The 23,840-nt window shown below is 45.7% G+C and overlaps 1 protein-coding gene across 3 annotated transcripts in view; it reads right to left on the bottom strand.

The window, feature by feature from the left end:
* The window catches only part of Hlcs (holocarboxylase synthetase), a 162,357-nt gene that overhangs the window by 111,771 nt on the left and 26,746 nt on the right, over positions 1-23,840 (bottom strand). For all 3 annotated transcript variants that reach the window (XM_070030657.1, XM_070030656.1, XM_070030655.1), the window contains one exon: positions 18,915-19,097. In XM_070030657.1, the coding sequence (XP_069886758.1) occupies positions 18,915-19,097 (183 nt within the window). The remainder of the gene's footprint in view (positions 1-18,914; positions 19,098-23,840) is intronic.

A 23,840-nucleotide genomic window follows, 5' to 3' on the forward strand; every position in this document is an offset into this window, starting at 1 on the left:
TGTCATTCTTTCTGATGGAGGCATAGAATTCCATTGTGTATATATACCACATTTTCTTGATCTAACCCAAAACCAAGTGCCCAGGAAGTGCCGCTGTTATCAAAAAAAAAAAAAAAGACAGCATCAGAAAGTAATGGAAAATAGTCATCACACACCGTGTCCTCAGACCTATGAGGCTCAGAACTTTGTAAGAGACACTTGAATTAGAGGCTTCTCTCCTCCCATCCGCTAAGGTAGCTGCGTACAGTAGAAGGACATGTTCACTAACAGATTCCCTCCCAACAACCCAGGTTTCAGCAGGAAAGAAATGGCAGATTGACAGAAGTTCAACAAAGGTCTGTTTATGAAACTGCAGACAGAGTTAAAAGAACTAAAGAGCAGAGGATGGGAGGGGTGGGGAGACCTGGACCCGCATCAGGACGGGAGGAGCTGAGGGAGCCCCTAACAGCCTGGAAGCAGAGAGGGAGAAGAGAGATACCCGCCAGGACAACCTAGTAATGGTGCCAACCAGAGCTAAAGATGGATTCCAAGACCAGCCAACAGCACAAGGTAAACCAACAAGGGGTCAATATGCCTGCCCACCTACCTGGCCAGAGACAGCCCCAGCCACTAGGAACTAGGGGTAAGGGGGAATCACCTCACTGGTCACATGGTTCCATCTCCCTTACTAGCCCTGGGGCACAACTCTGACTGCTACCCTGGCCACCATCTAGGTTTCTATTCATGAAACCCACCAGTCCCTACCCCAGCCCTGAAATTTGTTCTGGTCATTTCCAGCTCTCCACCAACGTCCCCCACACACAGTAGGCACTCAATAAATGCCTGCGAAACTGTCTTCCTTTTATTATGTAAAATGATAGCCCAGGCTCAGTCTGCTGAAAGACTGGGGGATTTATTACATTTTTTTGTTACCTGCCAACTAGTGAAGACCACAAAAGGCTTTTGCGGGAACAGTAAATGGGGGGAATGAGTAAGTCACGGCTAACAAGGCTGGTTTTATGGATCTCACACCTCCTCAGGGCCAAGCAGGCTCATTTCAGAAGGGAGATCTATTTTTGCAAGCTTAGAGACCAAAGAGAAGGCTACAGAGGGCTCTAGGACAAAGGGTGGCTGTGCGCGGGAGCTCAGGCGCTGAGGGCTGAGTGAACTTGTGCTCCTGAGCTTGCGGGCGTGGCTTCCACGTCTCGAGCGATCTCTAGGGCTTTCCTTAATCATGCCTATGGAAAATGCCCGCCATTTGTCTTAGTCCAACACAAAACAGCTTCTGACAGAGCAGGGCACCAGCCAAGAAAACTGAGCCCAGGGTGCTGGCGGGAAAAGCCTGCCCAGCTTGCCTGGGGTGGCCTGGCCTGGTCACCATGCACACAGAGGGACTGTCAACACTTCCTGCCCCCTCAAAACTTCATGTATTAGGACCTTAATCCCTCCATGCAGCAGTGTTGGGAAGCAGGGCCTGATGAGGTGTTCCGGCCACGAAGTGGGGCACTCATGAATGCATTAGTGCCTTTATCTGGCGCTAGTGAGTCCTCCTGGAGAAAAACGAATCCGTTACTACAAAGGCAGGCGATCAGAAGACAAGCCCATCCCGAGTGCTTGGCTCTTGTGCAGATTCCAGTTTACGCTTCTCTTTTCTACCATCAGCTGAAGCAGGCCAAAGCCCACACCAGATGTGACCGCCCGACCCTGGACATCCCAACTGGGAGCCAAGATTTTCTTTCTAAGTTACCCCAGCTCAAGTTGTTTGCCATGGAAACAGAAAACAGACTACAATGCCTCCTTCGCCTCCCAGGTCTGGTGTGTCCTCGGGCCTCACTGTCTCCTCAGCTTCACGGGAGGCACGGGAGCTGGACATGGGGCGGCAGGCCACAGCTTGACACCAGCCAGCTGCAGGGCGCACTGCTTCTGCCGGGCTGTCATTTTAATTTTACTTTTGTGTTTACTGTGTTTGGGTTGTGGAGACAAGATCACACTCTGTAGCCCAGGCTGGCCTTAAAGTCACGATCTTCCCGCCTCAGCCTCTCAAGCGGCTAGGAACACAGACGTGCACTACCATACCCAGCAGTATTTCCATGCGGAAAAAAAAAAAAAAAATGAGAACATCCTCACCACAACTGAGCTTCAACCGAGTCTCCAATGTTTAGTTTTCAGCTGAGACTATAAGGACTATAAGTGTCAAAATGTACAAACCACCTGAAAAGAGAAGCGTCCTCAGAGGGAGCTGAGCGCGTTCTCCTCCAGAACCTTATTTCAGTGAACACCCATTGTTCTTGACATCTGGGAAATTCCCAGTCCAGGGAACAGGATATTGGGGGCTAGTAGGAAGAGAAAAGTGGGGCCAAATACATCTTAAAGGTTCAAGGAAAGGGAGATAGAAAGGCAAGAGCCAGAGGACCCAGTCTAAGATGTTTTTCTTTCAAAACTGCACTTGTGGATGGAAGGGGCAACTCGCTGACCAGCGTGTACCCATAGGGAAGCTTCTTCCCCAAAACCACGTCCCATCAGTTCTCCTCACGCACGCCCACAGCAGGCTCACTACATCTGCTGTGTAGCTATGAACTCCCTGCCCAACCACCTAAATAAAGAGAATAAAGGGTTACAGAGCTCACGGAGCAGGCCGCTGCCATCCCAGCTGGGTAGGCCTGGCCCTGAGGCCTGAGGGCTCTGGTGGGCTCAGGAGCAGAGGCGGCTCTCACCCTGCAGGGGAGAGACGAGCCTCAATACTTGATGCTCACACCCAGTGCTCAGTTCTGAGACACACCAGAAAGGGGAATGTTAGCAACCTATCGTCGCTGTCCTCAAATCGGTTTGTATTAGTTTAATGGGTGTGTAGTAATTTACACAAATAATACGGCAACGTTTGTACAGTATATAATCAGTGTTTTTAAAAAAAATCCAGGCACCAGTGGCTTACACCTCTAATCCTAGCTACTCAGGAGCCTGAGATCTGAGGATGGAGTTTTGAAGCCAGCTTGGGCAGGAAAGTCTGAGACTGTGCACTAGACAACCAAAAAAAGCCAGAAGCAGAGCTTTGGCTCAAACAGGACAGTGCTAGCCTTGAGTAAAAGAAGCTCAGGGACAGTGCCTAGGCCATAAGTTCAAGCCCCAGGACAAGTCTGACAGAAGTGACAAAGCACAATATGTGGCTAAGAAACTCAAAGAAAAACTTAAACCCCATTCTCGTAGATTAGATAGGAGGGTGGATAAGAGAAGGGAAAGAACCTCTCTTTCCGGAATAAAACAAAAAAATCAACTATTATCCTCAGCGCCTCTGGCTGGAAGACTTCCTATGTTCCATAATTGAAGACTGTGGGAACATCTTACTGTTTCTAAGATCTTCCTACACGTGCTCTACCATAGTTCTATCCTCATGGTTTACATTAGGATAGAAACCCGCTCCCCTCACAGATCCGTGGCGACCAGTCATCTAGAACCATTACAACCCAGTGGGCTAATGGTTTTACCTTACATGAACAAAATGAAACACACACACTCAGGCCCGATAGGAGCTGGACTTCTCTTATACCTCCCTAGAAGTACTGATGCCAACACCTCACTACACATTCTGGAAATGGCTCTTGATAAGCTCTGTGCTTTGTGTTACTCAGAGGCAGTGACACATGATTCATCATTTCAAAACAAAACAAAACAAAACACCCTCTTTATCAGGAAATGTAGCAAAACATTAACCACTAGTAAAACCAGGTGAAAGCTACACGGGTTTTTTTTATTCTTTTACCTTTTCTCTAATTTTAACTTTTTGTGTGTGTACTTGTACTGAGCTTTTTCTGTGCAAGGCTGGAGCCTTACTACTTGAGCCACAGCTCTACTTTTAGCTTTTTTATTATATATTTTTTATTGTAAAGATAGTGTACAGAGGGATTAGTTACACGAATAAGGTAATGAAAACACTTCCTATAGAGCATTGTTACCTCCTCATTTGTTTTTCCCCTACCATCCCTCCCTCTCCACCTCCCCAACTCCTCCCTCCCCCCCTCCTCAAAGTTGTAAAGTTCATTTTCAACATAGTGTCTTGTAACTGGAGTCTAACTGGAGATCTAACTGGAGTCTAACTGGAGATCAAGGTCTCACAGACTTTCCTACCAGGGCTGGCTTTGAACTGGGATGCTCAGTTCTCAGCCTCCTCAGTAACTGGGATTACAGGTAATTTTAACTTTTTTTTTTTTTTTTTTGTCGGTCGTGGGGCTTGAACTCTGGGCCTGGGCGCTGTCCCTCAGCTCTTCAGCTCAAGGCGAGCACTCTACCACTTGAGCTACAGCGCCACTTCTGGTTTTCTGGTGGTTTACTGGAGATAGGAGTCTCATGGTCTCTCCTGCCTGGGCTGGCTTTGAACCGCGATCCTCAGATCTCAGCCTCCTGAGTAGCTAGGATTACAGGCGTGAGCCACAGCGCCCAGATAACTTTTTTTTTTTTAATAGGAAAAGAAATGAGTGAAAGGAACAGAAGCTCAGTTCCAGAAGCTCCACCTCCCCAACCAGCTCTGTCATTAGCCGCATAATCTTGTTCTGCTGTTAATCCTGCAATTTGCCAAAGATGGCAGCCCTCATAGGAGACCAAATCACCACAAGGAAGAACACCTTTGGGTATTCTAAAACAATGCTGGCTCTTAGCTGGATCAGATGTGCTCCCCATGCCCCATCATGTTGTCTGTGCCCAATGGGGTAGGTGCTAGGTTACCAAGGCCAAGAGGTGAGAACACCCCCCCAAAAAAAACCCACTGAATTTCACCATCATACAGCCAACCATCCCTCTGGAGCCTCTGGATGTGAGGTAGTCCAAACATAGGCTGCCCATTCCCCAGAACAAACCCTAGAGCATTTCGTGAAGCTTTCAGCCTATGTGAGACTGGGTATTAATAACAGCTTACTGGCACCAAATGAAAAACACACAAGTCCTAATCTTCGCTCTTGAATTCCGTCCAGGTTCTACGTAATCTCTGGCTGCAAGGGCCAGAGCCGTGAGCAAGCCTGGTGACTGCAGGCAGTGTCGTGAGACTTGAATTTTGAAGCCAAGATTGGTAGCTTAACAAAATTTACTGGTTGTCGAAAAAGCAAACTTGCCTCAGGGGAAGTTAGCTGCCTCACCATTCTGACGGCAGCCCCTGGTGGCCCGTTCAATGCAAATGTATTAGCGTTTGCTCTGCAAAGTTCTGACCTTCTCTTCTTAATGAAGGACAGGCGCACAGACTGGTCATTCTAGGCAACAGCTAGGGGGTGAAGAGGGAAGCAGAAAAATCCAAACTAAGGTAGGCCTGGAGCCCTCAAAGCTGTCAAACCATTAGATGATTGTGCCTCTTTAATTAATTTTTTTTTTTAAGTTCTGTCTAAAGTAGAAAAAGAGCTGAGATGGAGCTCAGTGGCAGAGCACTTGCCTAGTACTTAAGAGGCACTGAGGTCCACCCCCAGAGCCATAGATAAAGAAATAGATAAAAGGGGAGAGAGAGAAGAGGAGGAGGGAGGAAAAGAAGGAAGGAAAGAGGAGAGAGAAAAAGAGGGGAAAAGGGAGGGCAGTAGGGAGAGAGGGCAGATTTATTTTTAAAAGGTTCAAGACAGATACTAGTGTGAACATAATTTCATTCCTTACTTTCGTGGAATGCCTGTACAACATGAAGTGACATCTGCCAGCTGCTCTGCAGGCAGCCCCGCTCAGACACTAACGGCCATGTGCCAAATGCTGCAATATAAGGAAGTGCTTCTTCTAGCAGAAACTTCTAGAAGATAATGTTACCATTATGCAGAGTGCGTGTGTGTATATATATATATGTGTGTGTGTGTGCATTTGGAGTATATGTGTGTGTGCGCGCACACATGTAAACACGCACATATATACATATAAATAAACAGGATTGTGAAACCCAGTTCCCGGTGCCACAGTTGCACCGTTTTACTAACTATAAATCCAGGAATGATCAGAGGCCTGCAGCTGGTTCAAAGACAGGGAGCATAAGAAGGAAAAGCAGTCGTCAGCCTCAAGCCAGCTCCTTCATCAGTAAGGTGCACTCAGTCCTCAGCCATGAGAGAACAATCTGGAAACAATCTGCTGGGCAGCTGCCTCATCAACAAACTGTTTATTGTGAGAAAGTGGTTGGGTCAAAGGCTAAACATCAACCCACACGGAAAGCATACAGAGCACAAATCAATACCGCCCTGCCAGGGAAATCCAGGACTTAGCATAGGGAAAAAGGAGCTGACAGGAAGAGAAAGCCTGAACAAAACCTGCACTCAGAACCCAGAGTGGTTGTAGGTGCTGTCACCCCTGCTCACTCGCTCTTTTCACAATGGCCTTACCACATGGGCTAAATATTGCCTTCAAAAGAGACAAGAAACCAACTTTCCAGCCAAGTGCCAGTGGCTCACGCCGGTAATCATAGCTACTTAGGATGCTGAGATCTAAGGATTGAGGTGCAAAGCCATCCCAGCAGGCACCAGAAAACTGGAAGTGGTGCTGTGGCTCCTAGTGGTAGCAGAACGCTTACCTTAAGCAAAAGAGCTCGGGGAAAGCATGCAGGCCCTCAGTTCAAGCCCCATGACAGAAGGAGAAGAAGGAGAAGGAGGAGAAGAGAGGAGGAGGAGGTGGACGAGGACGAGGACGAGGACGAGGACGAGGACGAGGAGACTTTCCAGATCCATGGCTCCTATTTCCCCAGAAGTCACAAGCGGTTATCTCAGTAGTGACCTGGGCCCGGCTTTGGTGGAGCCCCATTATAGGATACAGCTGGTCTCTAAGTACATCTGTGCAGAACCCGGAGCAGGGCCAGAAGTGAGGATCTGCAAACAAACTGCTCTATTTTAGGGGCAACAATGGTCTTGTGAATGTTTTAGAGGCGCATACTGAAGTATTCACTTCAGAGTATGGATTTGGTTCAAAATTGCACAGCGGGAGAGGCGGGTATGGGCAGCTGAAATAAGACTGACCAGAGATAGATAATTGTGAAACAGGGTACCTTTACCATTTACTTCTGTATATTTGAAATGTTTATACAAAATGTTTTCCTTGACTTGTGTTCATAGTTCAACAGCTGCTTCAAAAGAAGGAAAAATGTTTTCTTAAATCTAAGCAAAGTAGTGACCTACCAACATAAATATATTAACTCCCCAGGAGCGCAGGCGCAGACACGCACCACGGAGCTACCAGTGTCCCGCCTGACTGGCTTCTGAGCAACGAATGAGACAGAGCTATTTTTACTGAGTCGAAGCTGGAGAAACAAAAAGGGGTGCTCCTCTGCATTCCCAGGCCACCCTGTTCCCCCGCCCACCCCAACCCCAAACCAGACACAAAGGAAACCAGAGGAAGGCACTCAGTGGGCTGGGGATCATAGGCAGGGAGTGCTTGCTTGCCTGGCATGCATGAGGCCCTATAGTAGATCCCCAATAGGGCAGAAAAAGAAAATTCTCTTATGGCAAACATAAAGTTACATCAGAGCTGGTATGCTCGCGCTCAGCTGCATTAAGAGCAGAACATCTGTGCGCGAATAGGAAAACTCAACCGGCAGAAAATGGAGGCCAAGTTCTTAAAACAGACACACAATTCTGTGAAAGCAGAACTTCTTTTGTAAACGTGAGGCTGCTGGATACGACACTGATCATTCTTAAAACTAAAAAGTAAAATTAGTCTGAGAGAGAGCCTGATAAAAATGAAAGCAGAAGCAAAGCAGTCTTTCACGGTGCTTAAATCAACTACAAAGCTACCTCTCCATGAATTCCATTTACTTTAGTATAAAAAAGAAAGTGGAGATAATCATAAACCCTTAGAAAAAGGATTCACTCAACGAAACTGCATAGAGAGTTTTTAAAAAGGGAAACTGAGGGAAAGCAAAGGAAGGGGTGATATTGTCCAAAAAAGAAATGGACTCATTACCTGACTTGTGAAATGGCAACTCCTTAATAATAACGAAAAGATTTTAAGTATTTTTTAAGAGTTAGGGGTTTGACTTGGTGTTGGGTTCCCACCAATGTGCACGCGCGTGCAAGCGCACGCGCGCGCGCGCACACACACACACACACACACGTTGTACTCCAATTGCTTTGTCAAGCAAGACCAGAGTAAATATTGCAGAGTATGGAGGAGAAGCATATTGTAATGAGACTTTGGTAGCAGGCCTTTACAGAGCCATCTTTTCTCACGAAAGTCATGAGGCCAACCCCAGATGCACTCCTAACCTTAACCTTAGAGGGGAATCTTATCATAAAGAGGAAAATCTTCAGAACTTTCCATCTTTAAGTCATTTTATGGGTGCAAAAGCCTCTGAAAAGCCTGGGTCATCTAGTATATCAAGGCTGCAAGAGGAAAATGGTAAATGTTAATAATCTAATATACAATAATGATGATTAAAGTAGAAATAATCATCTTGTAATTTTAAACCAAAAGAATATAGATATGCCTTAGTTCTCCTCCTAAAATTAACTATCATTTTTAAATCTATGAAACCACTGTTGATGTTTCCTTTGAAAGCTGTATTTCCTTATTTACAGGGATGAAAAATAGGAATTATTGATCTGACTTAAATATTACATAATACATATATGTATTTGAACATAACACAAATATAAAAACACTTTTGATGTTTTTCAGGTAGCAATTTAAAATTTTATTTTTTTATAAAAACAGGAAAGGAGATTAACACTGCCATCATCCAATTACCTGTACTCGGGGCTGGGAAGGTGGCTCAGTGGTAAAGCGCTTGCCTTGCATGCTTGAGGCCCTGGGTTCGATTCCTCAGCATCCATAAGCAAAAAAAAAAAAAGCCGGAAGTGGTGCGGTGGCAGCTAGCCTTGAGCTGAAGAGCTGAGGGGCAGCGCCCAGGCTCAGAGTTCAAGCCCACGACCGGACCCAAAATAAAAAAAAAATAAAAAACCAATTACCTGTACTCAGTAACAGCCACATGCAGGAAGCAACTCATCAGATGCTTTTCTGCATTCTTTCAAGTTTTTCAGAAGTTTTTGCTTTTCATTTTAGTTTCCTCAGACTTTTACTTTGTGTGCAGAAGGCAAGTTGGTTGAAACTCAAAGCTTTCACAGCTCAGTGCTTGAAGAAGACCCGTGATTTGTAACACCAACAAATCGTGGGGTGGTGCTGGGTGGCACCTCCAGGTAGAATGGGAACTTCAGTCTAGGATGCCTAGCAGGCAGAGCTCAAGAAGCTTTTCCTCCTTCCCTGGACTCTTGCACTGGCCACTCATTAAGGGGACGACAGCCTCACAAGCTGGTGCACACTACACAGTGAGTCTCATGGAGCAACAGAAGGGCGCTTCATTCTCAGTAGAGTTCTCCAGCTCTTTAGACCTGTTGTCTTTTCCTTTCCTTTTCAAGATTAGAGGCTGGTTCTGCTTCTGAAATCTTACCTTCTCCTATGGTTTAGATAAAAGTAGGTACTGAATTTAAATGAACAGATGTGCTTGTACATATTTATACATGCACACATATATTTACACATGTGTATAATTACAGCTATGCATATAAAAATTTAAAAATCAAACACCACTAAAATTATCAATTAAAAGCAAATATTCTTAAGATACTGTTTTCATTTAAAACCAGTTGATGAAATGAATTTGAAATCTAGAATTATTTTTATAAACTTAGTATAAGTTCTTTCAAAATTAAATAAGAAGCAAAATTATTCCTACATTTTTGAAAATGTGTTTGCTTTTCATAATGGTAGTAAGAGGATGCTTTGTGTGTGTGCAATGACATTTCCTCCACTGACTGTATTACTAAACAAAAGCCTGAAAACATTTTAAGAAAGAAAAACACCCCACTGCTAGGGGTACCCAGCAGTGGAAACATGAAGAAGGTGCTAGAAAGGCGGAGTACCTGGAACACTGTGCCGATGCCTGGCAGGGCACAGGCAGACCTAGGAGCCCCCACATCTCCTGCAGGCAGCAGCTGGGGGCAAGCCATGGGCCACAGGCCACATACCACAGTAACAGACATGCACATTCTCCTCTGCTCCGCAAGCCAAGTGTCTGATGGACAGACTGACTGCCTAACTTTGGCTGTATTCCCCAGAAACTCTCTCCAGCTTCCTGGAGATGCCTTTCCAAGGCAGTCTTCTCCAAGCATCATCGGCACAATGGGAACAGACTGTGCTCCAGAAGAGTCATCAATGGCTCTGGGGTCTGAGACCCCACATTCCTGAACTGACAGAGGGTCACAGCCAGCTCCACAGACAGGACCACGTTTGGGGCACCTTATCTCTAGTCCAGGTCTCTACTTCTACACCTGACCGCAGCACCCTCGATCGGCCTGGTGTGGGCTTACTCCCTCAGATGCAGTGCTGGGAGCTCGGAGACCAAAGTCTTATAGAGACAGACAGCTTCAGCGGACGGCCGGGCAGCAGCACCCGCCTGCCCGCACACACATGGCAGCTATTAGAGAGGTGGTGGATGGAGGAGACAAAAGCATTTGGTCTTACAGGATTTTGTTTTTATTCCAAAAGAGCCTGTTTCCCATCCAGGGGTTTGTGACTGCATAAACAGTGGTATAAATAGTCCCAGGAAATCAAGCTGCCCTTCCTGGCCAGTGTGCAAACTCCAACACACACACGCACACACACACACACACACACACACACACCTGTGGGACAGGGTGTGCAAACTCCAACACACACACACACACACACACACACACACACACACACACACACACACACACACACACACACACACACACACACACACACACACACACACACACACACACCTACCTACCTGTGGGACAGGGTGACCCTCCACCTCTGTTCAGACCCCACAGCAAAAATGTACCATGCAGAAACCAAACGCAGCCAAAGAGGAAAGACAACCGAACAAAGGTGCGCGTGACCACCTCCCGTCCCTGCTCTGCTTTGAGTCTGAGGGCAGTTTTGAACATGCTCATGGAAACAAGAGTCAAACACAAAGCTGGGTAACTAAAATGCTTCTCACAACACTCAAGTTAAAAAAAAAAAAAAAAAGCAGCAGCTGAGGAAAAACTTGCATTATTTCTTTTGCAGTTCAGTGTCAGGCTCTGTGTCACCTTTTACTCGGCTATTACGTTTACGTTTGAAAACAGGAAATCAGGCAGGATGAACAAAAAATGTTGGTTTGGGAACAGGATGAAGGAGGAAAGAAAGGAGAGAAAGAGATATATGAAAGACGCTTGAAAACATTCCTAGCTGTAAAAGCTTTTAAAGGTTGGCTTTCATCTGGCAGCTGCTCAGAGCTATGCCGTATTGTAAAGCAGCCGCCCGCCCAGGGCCTCACCACCACACCGCACAAACTATTCAGAGTGCACCTGGGGTGCTGATCTGCTCTAATTCAGAGTTCCAAAAAATACGTTTTAACCATATTTTACAGGAATGCTAACCGTTTTCTTCTTACTGTGCATTCAAGATTCGGCACTAGGACTTGAAGCTGGGAGAAGGAAAGGATTTCAGGTCATATACTTTCCTACATGATGGCAGGTAAAGAGGCTTTGAAAATGGGGAGTTATAATTAACTGGTCAGAAAAACCGCCAGTCACCAACACCTATAGTCCTAGCTACTCAGGAGTCTGAGTATCAAGGTTCAAAGTCAGTCTGCACAGGAAAGTCCATGAGACTCTTATCTCTAAATAACTAGCAAAAAGCTACAAGTGGAGCAGTGGCTCAAGTGGTTGAGCATCAGCCTTGGGCAGGAAAAGCTAAGAAATAACACCCAGGCCGGGCGCTGGTGGCTCACGTCTGTAATCCTAGCTACTCAGGAGGCTGAGATCTGAGGATCTCGGTTCAAAGCCAGCCCGGGCAGGAGAGACGAGGCTGTGAGACTCCTATCTCAAATAAACCACCAGAAAACCGGAAGTGGCGCTGTAGCTCAAGTGGTAGAGCGCTCGCCTTGAGCTGAAGAGCTGAAGAATAGCGCCCAGGCCCAGAGTTCAAGCCCCACGACCGACAAAAAAAAAAAAAAAGAAATAACACCCAGGCTTCAAGTTCAAGCCCCAGTACCCACAAAAAAAGAAAAATACACCCACCTCATCATTGTTGAAAAATCCTGTTGAGGATTTTTCACTACAGAGCTGAGGATGTAGCTCATTAATAAAACATTTACCTGGCATAAATAGGGCTCTGGGTTTGATCCCTAGCACCACAAATAAACAAAGGCCAAGGGGCCTTCCCAGGACTTTTCCTGGGAGATCCAGAAGAGAGAGTGCCAGAGCTGTCTGATATTTACTATAGCAGAAGAGATAGTATTATGTACAAAGGGCTCAGCCAAAACTATAAAGTATTACATAAAGATGAGAAATTCTCTCTTCTTCCAGAAACTTCCACAGCAGGTGGCTTCCACTTAGTAGGTATTCTGCTGTCCAGTAAACAGAAGTGTTCAGTTAGAGGAGAGTAAAGGTCGTGTGGTACAACTTAGCCTAAGTCTCTTCATAACAAAACTGGTATCAGGAAATAAATTTTCACTTTCCTAAGGATCTGTGTGCCAAAACATTACGTTACATACCATAAACGTGGACATAAAAAAGAAACGGAAAAGAAAAAAGTTCCTACTGTTAGGGGAGGAACACAAAGGCACAACACATCAAATAATATTTATCAACAGGGACTCCAGGACATGGAAAAGAGAAAAAAAAGGAAAAAAAAATCTCTAAGCAGAGGGGAATAACTAAAAATCAAAAAGTTTTAATGATATGTTTACAAGTATCAAAATTACCCATGCCAACGTTACCTAATCTTTAAGGAAGGGAATAAAGTTTCATAATAAATAATTCTGGGTCAACTCAAAACAAAACATAGCTTATATTGCCCCTTCCACAACTCCCATACTACCACAATTACACACACATACACCCCTGCGGTGATTCTGCCCAGTTTCTTCAACAACAAACTCAGTTGTCATTTCTTGTTAGGGCTCTGGTGATGCCCAGAGTGCAGTAACAGGACTCCACCTCACAGGGTCCCTGCCCACAGTCGGCGGCTTCTAGCTCTCCAGTTGTACACACAGTTAGCTCCCGACCACAATGAGCACCCGCAAGAATCCCAAGATGCTTTTCATCTTGGAAAAAAGTTCCTGCTCCTCCATCCTGCTCCTGTGCTGTAGCCAGTCTGATCGGCTCCCAGAGCAACGGTTGCCCCGCCCTCATCTGCACCCTCTGGCCTCACAAGGCGTCTACTACGACCGCCTGCAGGAGTGGAAAGTGGGTGAGCAATTCAGGGTCCTGGCTAGTCCCCGTCAGCTAGCCACAATGCACAAGAGAACCTTTTCCCTTCCTCTCTGTCTCAGGTGCAGATTACAGAAAGGAACACAGAAAAAACACAAATAAGATGGCTAGCTTCAGGATTACACGTTTTCTATGAAATTCAAGTTTATACAAAGTAAACCTACATGGATGTGCCTCTACAGCTTCCATGAGTTGTGCTCTTTCTGTATTTTACGAGGAAATGAATTATGTCTTCTCTGTGAAACTGGTGTCTCTCAACAACATAAGCATGCCTCCCCAGGGAAGGTGCCTTCCTGCCAAGTCCTTGTCACCCACTGATGCCACCCACTGATGTCACTCCATACCTCCCTGTGTAAGCACATGGCCTGTTCTAGCCACTAGCAGGCAGAAGTTATATGGAGGACATCAGCTACGAGAGATTTGTGGAGAAACAGCCCAAAGGGGTCTGCCAAGTAACTGGAAGGAAAATTCCAGCAGCCTTGGACACCAAGACTCAGAACTAACCACAGAACTTTCTACCCACATGGGTGAAGGCAAGCTGAGGCCCTAAGACGCTCACCCCCTAACTCAGAGCTGCAACCCACTGCCCTGGTCAGTGAGAAGACCCTGATCAAAAGGAAGCCCGCTTAGCCACCAGAGCCTGTACTTCAGCACAGCTTCCTTCCTCTTCCTGTCACACAAGGTGAAGTCACAGGTAGCAGGATTTTCCAGAGTTACACCCTGTAGTGTTTAGGTATGATCGAGGTCTCAGTTCATCCCTAGCAAAAGCCAGCAGTGCACAGTATCTTAGGTGAGTGTTTTTTCTACCTGGGACACCAGGCAAGTCTCCATTTATAGCAAGGTATTACAGAAGTACAAGGGTGCTTCATAAATCTACTGTGCTTGCCATTCACCAGAAAGATCAGTGTCATGGATCCAAACTGAATAAACACAGCTGGTGCACAGTGAAAGTATTTAGACATTGCAAGTATTTATTTTGTTCTTTCATATCCTATTCTATAATAGGACCTACTACAGAATAAAAGGTGCATAGAAGATGAATATTATGAACGTGACATTGAAATGATTTCTACAGACTAAAAGAAAATGCCACTCATATAATGGAAAACTTCAAAATTACGCTATGTGACTGAAATCAAGAGAACAAATTTCTGGAGTACTTTATAGCTAACTTTAGGAGTCTATAGCTGAGGCAGCCTAGCTCAGTAGCGACACCTTGTGGTGAAAGCAGAGTGTTTTACAGGAAGCTGGGAGGGGCACAGAAACCTCATTCACAGGCACAGAAGGACTACAGCACTCTAGCAAAGCCAAGATCCTCTTCTGTAACTCAATTCAGTGGGGACCAATGGGGTCTCCAGAACAGAACTACGGGAATGAAAAACAAACAGGAAGTGCAAACCAAGTTTACTCCCAATCTCTGGTCTGTATCCATAACCACAGGGCCAACAACACCAGGTGTTCTGAAATATCTCCCTGCCTAGGCATTGGTCATGGAAAGAAAAATCTTGGTCAGTGTCTAATTAATTTGCATGATTATCACTTCGAGAACTTGTATTTCAAGAAAAGAAAATATAAAGCTCTGACTTCCACAGTAGTTTCAAGGGCTTGCAAGAGGAGTTAATAAACAGAAATGGATGTGTACAGTACTGTAATCTCTCTGTGTGTCTCTCTTACACACATGCACACACATGTACACACACACACACACACACACACACACACACACACACACACACACAGCAGCTGAAATGAGTAACAGGGAAGAGCAGAGCAGTCCAAAGAACAGATATCCCAAGAGCAACAAGACCAAACAAACAGAGGACTCAGAGTAAGAAGTGAGCATGTCTAAAAAGTAATTGTTTCATGATTGGGAGGGGGGGTGTTTTATGCAGGGGAGGGCTTGCAGGGGAAGGTTTGTAAATGTATGTACAGAGCAAATATTTGCCTTAATCTTATTCAAGCATTTCATTCCCACGGTTTGTGAATGGGTGAGTTAATATTCCCCCAATTCATTACTTAGTAGGAATGCATTCCCTCCCTGGCTGCCCAGGCGGTTTCAAGAAGTGGGAGCCTCTGGTGTGTGTCTTAACATAAGCAGGCACAGGACACAAAACCTCTGCCTAGGTAGGTATTTCAGGTTATGCTCATCCTAAAGAATAGAGAGAGACTCCAAATGGCCATTCATGGGAAAATCAACCTGAAATCACTCTGTCTTCTCCATTTCTCTTTCCAAAAACCCAAAGTTCTGAGTCTGGGGACCAGCAGAGTCAGAACTCCCGGGACAGCCAAGGGCAAGTCTGAGAGAGTGTGTGCATGCAAGTGAGCGCACACGCGTGCGCCAGACTGCCCCTGGGGACCAGTAGCTCTTACCCACAGGCCCGCCCCTTCCTCCAAGCTCTGAGGACTGCCTTTATTTTGATATCTAGATATGTCACAGGACAAAAGGATGTATTTCCTTCTATTAACTGATCACACAGAACAGAGGAAAGTGACCAGGAGCTTTGAATCCCATGAAGGTACAAAAGTTATACCATAGCCAGGCACTGGTGGCTCACACCTATGACCTTAGCTACTCAGGAGGCTCAGATCTGAGGATCCCAGTTCAACACCAGCCCAGGAAGGAAAGTCCATAAGACTCTTAACTCCAACTAACCAACAGAAAACCAGATGTGAGGTGGTGGCTCAAAGTGATAAAGCACTAGCCTTGAGCAAAAGAGCTCAGGGATAAGCACCCAGGCCCTGAGTTCAAACCCCACAACTGACAAAAAAAAAGTCACACCATTAACTCCCAAGAGCAGTCATCAAAGCAGTCCAGGAAGCAGACATGTGGCTCAAGTAGTAAAGTATCAGCCTTGAGTGGAAAAAAAAAAAGCCAGGGTCTGGGAAGGTAGCCCAGTGGCAGAGTGCTTGCCTTGCATGCATGAAGCCCTGGGTTCGATTCCTCAGCACCACATAAGCAGAAAAAGCCAGAAGTGGTGCTGTGGCTCAAGTGGTAGAGTGCTAGCCTTGAGCTAAATTGCTGAGGGACAGCTCCCAGGCCCAGAGTTCAGGCCCCATGACCAACAACAAAAAAAAGCCAAGCAAAAGCTTAAGGCCTTGAGCTTAAACCCCAGTACCACCCAACCCCAACTGAAAAAATTCCAAGCTGCTAAACACTAGACAATGAAAATGTGATAGAGGAACTCTCCTTAAATGAAAAAAAATTATTGCTGTATTATTAATGTTCTAAATTAAAAACATTACCTTTAGTCTTTTGAGACTAGGTCCCAGGCATTGACTTTGTTAGGTACATTATATGCTTTTTAATCCATCCAACCACCCAAAAACAACAATAATTTTCACTGTCATTTAATTATATTTTATGTCATTTAATTAATTTTACATGTTATTTCATTTAATATTTGTCTCTTATAAGTTATTTCTCAAGTCTTATATCATTCTTCCCCAAGTAAGCACACGACACCCAGCAAGCTCAAAGATCTGCCCTCCTCTGGAAACTGAGTTTGTCAAAAGATGAAGTCTAACCTGCAAGAGACTATCTCTTTAAAAAACAAAACAAAACATTTTTTAACGGGTTAGTACTGGCATTCAAACTCAGGGCTTTGCACTTGCTTGGCTGGCACTCTACCACTTGAGTAACACCTCCAGTCTTGCTTTTTCTAAGATTTTGGAGATGGAGTTTAGTGAACTTTTCTACTCAGGCTGGCTGGAGTAGCTAGAATTATAAACCTGATGAACCTCCTCTTTACGAAATGCTGGGGTGATGGGCTGATTTGCTCCCCTCTAGGGACGGCAGGGAAGCTTGTCATGTAGTCACCTGGATTGTTAGGTGCTTGCAGGATTACATCACTAAACTTACAGATTAGCCTCTCATGGGAGAGACATCTGAAAGAGACCCACAGAACATTTGTCACAAGGAATAAGAAATCGACAGCACATCACAGTGAGGGGATTAACAGGGACTCACACCTGGAGAATCTGGCAGCCTGCCCAAAACCAGGTATGAGTCACAGGCAACAAATGCAGACACAGGGCCAAAAGAAATGCAGAACACATTCCCTTTACATGACAGAGGCCTAAGATCCAGAGTCCTTTGCCACAAGGTGGCAGACATCAACACAACTAGATACAAGTTGTGATTTCCCACCCACACGTCTGCTGAGCAAGCCCAGCTCGGAGGCAGGCTCCTGGCCCCCAACGATTGTGGTGTCCAAACACAGTTGTTTTCCTCCACACTCATGGACCTTGGTTCACACTCTCTCCCACAAACGCCCAAATCCACACATGCCCAAGCCTCTTATACAAAATAGCACAGGACAGAATACAACCTAGACTCATCGTAGGTCCTATATACCTTGCTTTCCCCCCTCCTTTTTTGTCGGTAATGGAACTTGAACTCTGGGCCTGGGTGCTGTCCCTCAGGTCTTCAGCTCAAGCTAGCACTCTACCATTTGAGTCACGCACCTCTTCCAGTTTTCTGGTGGTTAACTGGAGATAAGAGTCTCATAGACTTTCCTGCCCGGGCTGGCTTTGAACCATGATCCGCAGAACTCAGTCTCCTGAGTAGCTAGGATTACAGGCCTGAGCCACTGGCACCATGCACACCTTGCTTTTTATAAACTCGTACAATTTAACTGTTACATAGAATCACTGTCAGACTCTATTGTGTAGGGAAGAACAACATGAAAAGAGTCCACGCATATCCCGTACTAATGAACATTTGCTTTCAAGTATCTATGAGAACCTCAGATATGAAAGGTGACCCATATAAGGATCCTCTTCCCCGAAAAAAAAAAAAGTCATGGGCTGGGAAGGTGGCTCAGTGGTAGAGCGCTTGCCTTGCATGCCTGAGGCCCTGGGTTCAATTCCTCAGCACCACATAAACAAAAAAGAAAAAAAAGTCATAATTTTCAAAATAATGTGGTGGTGCACACTTGCAGTTCCATACTCAGGAGGCTAAAGCAGAAGGATCTCAAGCTCAAGGCTAGTGTGGGCTACACAGTGAGACCCTGTCTCAAAAACAAGGGGGGTGGGACTGGGAAAGTGGCTCAGTGGTAGAGCGCTTGCCTCGTATGCATGAGGCTCTGGGTTCGATTCCTCAGCACCACATAAACAGGAAAAGCTGGAAGTGGCGCTGTGGCTCAAGTGGTAGAGCACTAGCCTTGAGCTGAAGAGCTGAGGGACAGCTCCCAGGCCCAGAGTTCAGGCCCCACAACCGACAAAGAAAAACAAAAAACAAAAACCAGGGAGGGAGGGCACAACCTCATACCTAACATCTAACTGCGCGGTCTTCTCTACCTGCTTACGTCAAACACTAAAAAAATTAAAGATGCTCACACATCGTCAAGATGGTTTCTAAGGTCAGCATAGTGACTTATGCCTGTAATCCCATCTTTTCAGGAGGTGGAGATTAGGAAGACTCTGAAGGTTTAAGACCAGTGTAGACAGAATGTCTAGACACCCATCTCCACCAAACTGCGTGTGTCTGAGTATGTCTGTCATTCCAGCTATAAAAAAACACAGACCTTCCTTGGAAAGTAACGAAAGCAAAAAATGTAGGGGCATGGCTCAGATGGCAGAGCACCTGCCTGATAAGCACAAATTCAAGGTCAAACCCCAATAACAGCAAAAAAAAATGGAAAACAAAAGAACAGGTCACAGATCTGAGGAGGGTCACCCCAAGGTAAGTGTGCTTCTTAGCCATGCCCACAAACTCACCTCTGTGGCCAACAGTAAGGACACAGGTGTTAAGGCAGGAACTTGTCGAACATCACAGCTTATGCCAAGGGTGGTCAGGATCTCCCGAAGGACTTCATATCTTTTCATATTGCTTGATTTGAGCAAGTTAAAGTCTTCTTGAGTTTGTACTGTGGGAGAGCTGGGAGGTAGTTCTAGATGGACCTGAGGAGAAAAATGCCAGTCACTTACACAAAGAAAAGAAAAGTCTGTACCAGGTGTTCTGAAAACCTGAACATAAACTCTTTTCATCAACAACATACAAACTCTGAACCTGGGCTTCGGGAAAGCACCAGCAAGCAATACCGAGAGTAAAAAGATTAAATGAAGGTCATGCCTATCTAGGCTGAGATCTGTGGATAGCAATTCAAAGCCAGCCCAGGCAGGAAAGTCTAGGAGACTTATCTCTGATTAACCAGCAAATGCCACAAGTGGACGTGTGGCTGAAGTGACAGAGCAGCTGCCTAGAGCTAAGGGACCCTGCCCCTGAGTTCAAGTCCCAGTACCAGCAAAGAAAAAAAAGATTGAAGTTGTGGCTCCCAGGCTAGAGGGCACAGTGGAGTCCACCTTGGAGGGTCTAAAAACTCCTCCTAGGTGATGACTTATCACCACACTGCACATGACCTTGGGCAAGTCCCTTAACTTGAACTGAAACATCTAGAAGATGCTTGTGCTAGGAACACACCTGAAGTCACTAGTGGACTCAGGGAGGCACATGGGTCCTGTTGGAAATTTCCATTCTACCCGCAGTCACAGCTGGGAAACACCATAGAGGACAGTTCAGTCAGTCCTTGTTTCTGAGTGTTTGTAGGAATTTAAACAGCTGAATGCGGCTTCTCTGAGCCCTCATTCACCTGGCTGAATTCTGGGTTTGGTCCAGGCTTCACTGTCCAGGTAAAAATATCGCCACCCACCAACATCTCTGCCTTGAATGAGGGAAGGTACTAGTGGGACCTTTGGCTTCCTTAAGAGCAGATTTTAACTGTTAAAGCTTGGAGTCACTATAATATGGGCATCCAGAAGAGAGACCTGAGCTAGTTTATTTTCACCATCACATACTGGAAAAATTAAGAGCACGGTGCCAGCCTTCAGGGCTTCTGATCTCTCAATTCCCACCCAAGGCTTAAGCCAATCTAACCTCCAAATATTATCACCTACAATGGTTTGAATGCTCAAGATGGCGGCCAATCTGTAAAGGCTGGCAGAGCACTGTCCAACATGGTCCGTGATTGGTGGGGAACAAGGCTTGCCCTCCAAATGGCCCTGGAGAGAGGAAGGCACGAAGGATCCCTCACAGTCCCCATCCTGTAGAGTCCAGTCTCCTCTACTCGAAGTGGGGGCCTCTGCTCTCAAGCACACAAAGCAGGGCTAGGTGGACAACGGCACAGCAGCGTGGTCATCCAGAGAGGACCTTGCAGGTGGCAGAGTTGTCTGTCCAGAGCTCAATCACAGAGAAAGGCACAGAGCGGAGTGCTCGCAGCTTCACTGGATGGAATGTTTGCATGTCATATCCAAGAAGCACACACAGAGGAATGCACTGAACTCATTTCCACTTACCCAGAGCTACACCAGAACTCCTAGTTCAAGGGAGAAAGACAGTGAAACTGGATAAATGCTCTAGCCTAGATCACGGTTTCAAGATTGAGGCATGGATGGGGGTGCAGCTCCACAGCAGAGTGCTTGCCCAACATGTACCCAGCGCTGGCTTCCACCACCATCCCTGGTTCTGTGCCTGGACAGAGAACGGCGCAGAACAGAGTGTGCAGTCTCATCAACTCTGCTTTAATGTTGTTTCTATGGTCACAGCCTATCTCTGTAACTTGGCTTCTTCTAAATGGAAGGCTTTTCAACGGGACTAAAAAGCAGAGATAAAAACACATCCAGCTACCAACTAAGGGTACTGGCATCTGGTGGGTAGAGACCAGGGTGCCACTACCCATCCCAAAAGGCTCAAGACTCCCTCCAACAACAGAGAATTATCTGGCCCAGCATGTCAATGAAGCCGTGAATGAGAAACTAGGCCATAAAAACAGAACTGCTCTGCCATGAACTAAATTATTGGGCTGGGAAGGTGGCTCAGTGGTAAAGTGCTTGCCTTGCATGCATGAGACCCTGGGTTCGATTCCTCAGCACATAAGCAGAAAAAGCCGGAAGTGGCGCTGTGGCTCAAGTGGTAGAGCACTAGCCTTGACCTGAATTGTTCAGGGACAGCACCCAGGACCAGAGTTCAAGCACCATGACCAACAGGAAAAAGAAAAAAGAAAGAAAGAAAACAAACTTTTCATTGAAATCCATTTCAGAGCTTTGGACAACTTCATGTCAAACTCCTGGCAGCCTCAATCCACATCCTTAAACATTCCCAACAAATTCAGTCAGTACTACAAGCAACTGAACATTCCCTCCTTTTTCTTTTTTGGTAGTATTGACATTTGAATTCAGGACTTCACACTTTCAAGATGGCACTCAGCATTTGAGCCATGCCTCCAGTCCTGGTTTTTTTCCTCCATCTTGAAGATGGGAGTCTAGCAAACTTCCATCCCTAGACCTCAGTCTCCTGAATAGCTAGGATTACAGGCATGAGCTGTGGGCTCCTGACTTTCTTGACCATTATGAAGGCAAAGGCAGAAATCGGCAACAGGTTTGGCCCAGACACCCGCACCTAACACACAGCTGTGTTTTTTCCTTGAAGTCCTTTATCACCTCTTACTGGGTTACATCATTACTAGATTTATGACAAAGATGAAGACTATGAAATTGAACAAAGAAAGAGGAAACTAACCAGCCTGTAGTAATATTTATTAGTTGATCTCAGTGCAGTATCACGGCGACAGAGGCCTGTGGAGAAAGCAGTGACCCTGTCACACAGAAGACTGGAAGTCATTTAAAATCAAAAATGACATCCTAATCCTCTGAATCTGATTTGTGAGCCTGCATCATATTGCCTTTTGTTTTCTAGGACAAGCCTGTGCTATCAAGTTTTATGACAGTCCTGGGGTCGGCTGAAATGGTGCGCCAAGCAGATTTGCTATGGAACGCAGAGAAACGGATCACATTTTCTAGTACAAGACTGAGCAGAGGTGGTAAAAGCCACTCTTCAAAACTGAAATATGGCTCTAGGAAGTTAGGTTTTTAAGTGGATTTTCTGAGAATGCACCGTTACTATAGTGACCATATTTGCAGAAAAAAAGATAAGAGGGACATTTATTAGGCCTCCAAAAATGAACCCATGTGGCTCACAGCCCTACAGGAAACCGGCTGGGGTTATACGTGTTCATCTGTCCCAATGTCCAGATTGCTGAATTTTAAGGATCTCTGCCTGAGTATTATTTTACAACAAATGAGAGTACTTTGGAAGGGCAAAGAAACAAACCTATATGCCCTCAAAAGACATGTGGTCAGAAAAAAACAAAAGAACATAGATTCTATGAGGGCTGGAAACAGACATGGTACACAGGATGAAAATAAACTGAAAAAAAAATTCTATACCCAATAAAAGGTTTTCTATGACAAAATGAAGGCTCAATCTGCTCATATTTGGAAGGCTTCTGGGCTCCATTCCTGAGTTCCTCATTAGATGATGGGTCCTTGAGAGTGGAGTATATTCATCTAACCACTTCTGATCCAAGGCTTCAGAGGTTTTCAATAAACAGTGAGGAATGCCCAAAAATTAACAAAAGGTTACAGAGGAAAGAAGAGGCAGAGAACTTCCAAGCCCTTCCAAATTTTCCTTCTATCCTCTCCCTAGGTCACAGTTCACAAATCTAAATCATAGTCCAGGTGTGCACCCAGGCAGGAAATGATACCCTACACAAAAAATAACCAATGCAAACCAAAGATAGCACCTCATGCCTATAAGCCTACCCACCCAGTTCGCCCAAGATCTGAGGATCACGGTTCAAAGCCAGCTGGGACAGAAGAGTCAATTAACTACAAAAAAAAAAAAAAAAAAAAAAAAGGAATGGAAATGGAGCTGTGGCTCAATGTGATAGAGCACTAGCCTTGAGCACAAAAGCTCAAGGACAGTGCCCAGCAGGCCCTGAGTTCAAGTTCCAGAACTGGCGCATGCACGCACACACGCGCACGCACACACACAAAATGGGCCACTGGTGGCTCGATCCTGTAATACTAGCTACTCAGGAAGCTGAGATCTGAGGACTGTGGTTCAAAGCCAGCTCAGGCAGGAAAATCCATAAGATTCTTTTTTTTTTTTTTTTTTGGTCAGTTGTAGGGCTTGAACTCTAGGCCTAAGCCCTGTCCCTCAGCTCTTCAGCTCCAGGTGAGTGCTCTACTGCTTGAGCTACAGCACCACTTCCAGTTTTTTAGTGGTTTATTGGAGATAAGAGTCTCCCAGGACTTTCTTGCCCCGGCTGATACTCAGATCTCAGCCTCCTGAGTAGCTAGGCGTGAGCCACTGACACCCAGCCCATAAGACTCTTATCTCCAATAAACCACCAGAAAACCAGAAGTGGCACTGTGGCTCAAATGGTAGAGCAATAGCCTTGAGCTGAAGAGCTGAGGAACAGTGACCAGGCCCAGAGTTCAAGCCCCATAACAAAAAAAAAAAAAAAAAATGGGAGCCAGATACTGGTGGCTCAGGCCTGTAATCCTAACTACTTGGGAGGTTGAGATTGGGAGAATCGTAGTTCACGGCCAGCACAGGCAGAAAAGTTTTCAAGACACACTCTCAATGAAGAGCAGAATGCAGAGTCACAAGCCTGTTCTATTATCCTAGCTACATGGAAGCCTAACATAGATTGCAAGGGCAAAGTCAAGGCTGGTGGCATGACTCAGTGGCAAAAGTACCTGCTTGGCATTTGTGAGGACTCAGTATCACCAAAATAACAACAATAATAGGCATGACTCGGACTTGCTAGGCACCAGCCTAGCAAGAGCAAGGCCCTAAATTAA

This window comes from Dipodomys merriami, unplaced genomic scaffold, assembly GCF_024711535.1.
Source record: "Dipodomys merriami isolate MVZ:Mamm:240054 unplaced genomic scaffold, mDipMer1.0.p SCAF_2, whole genome shotgun sequence".
Classification (NCBI taxonomy): Eukaryota; Metazoa; Chordata; class Mammalia; order Rodentia; family Heteromyidae; genus Dipodomys; species Dipodomys merriami.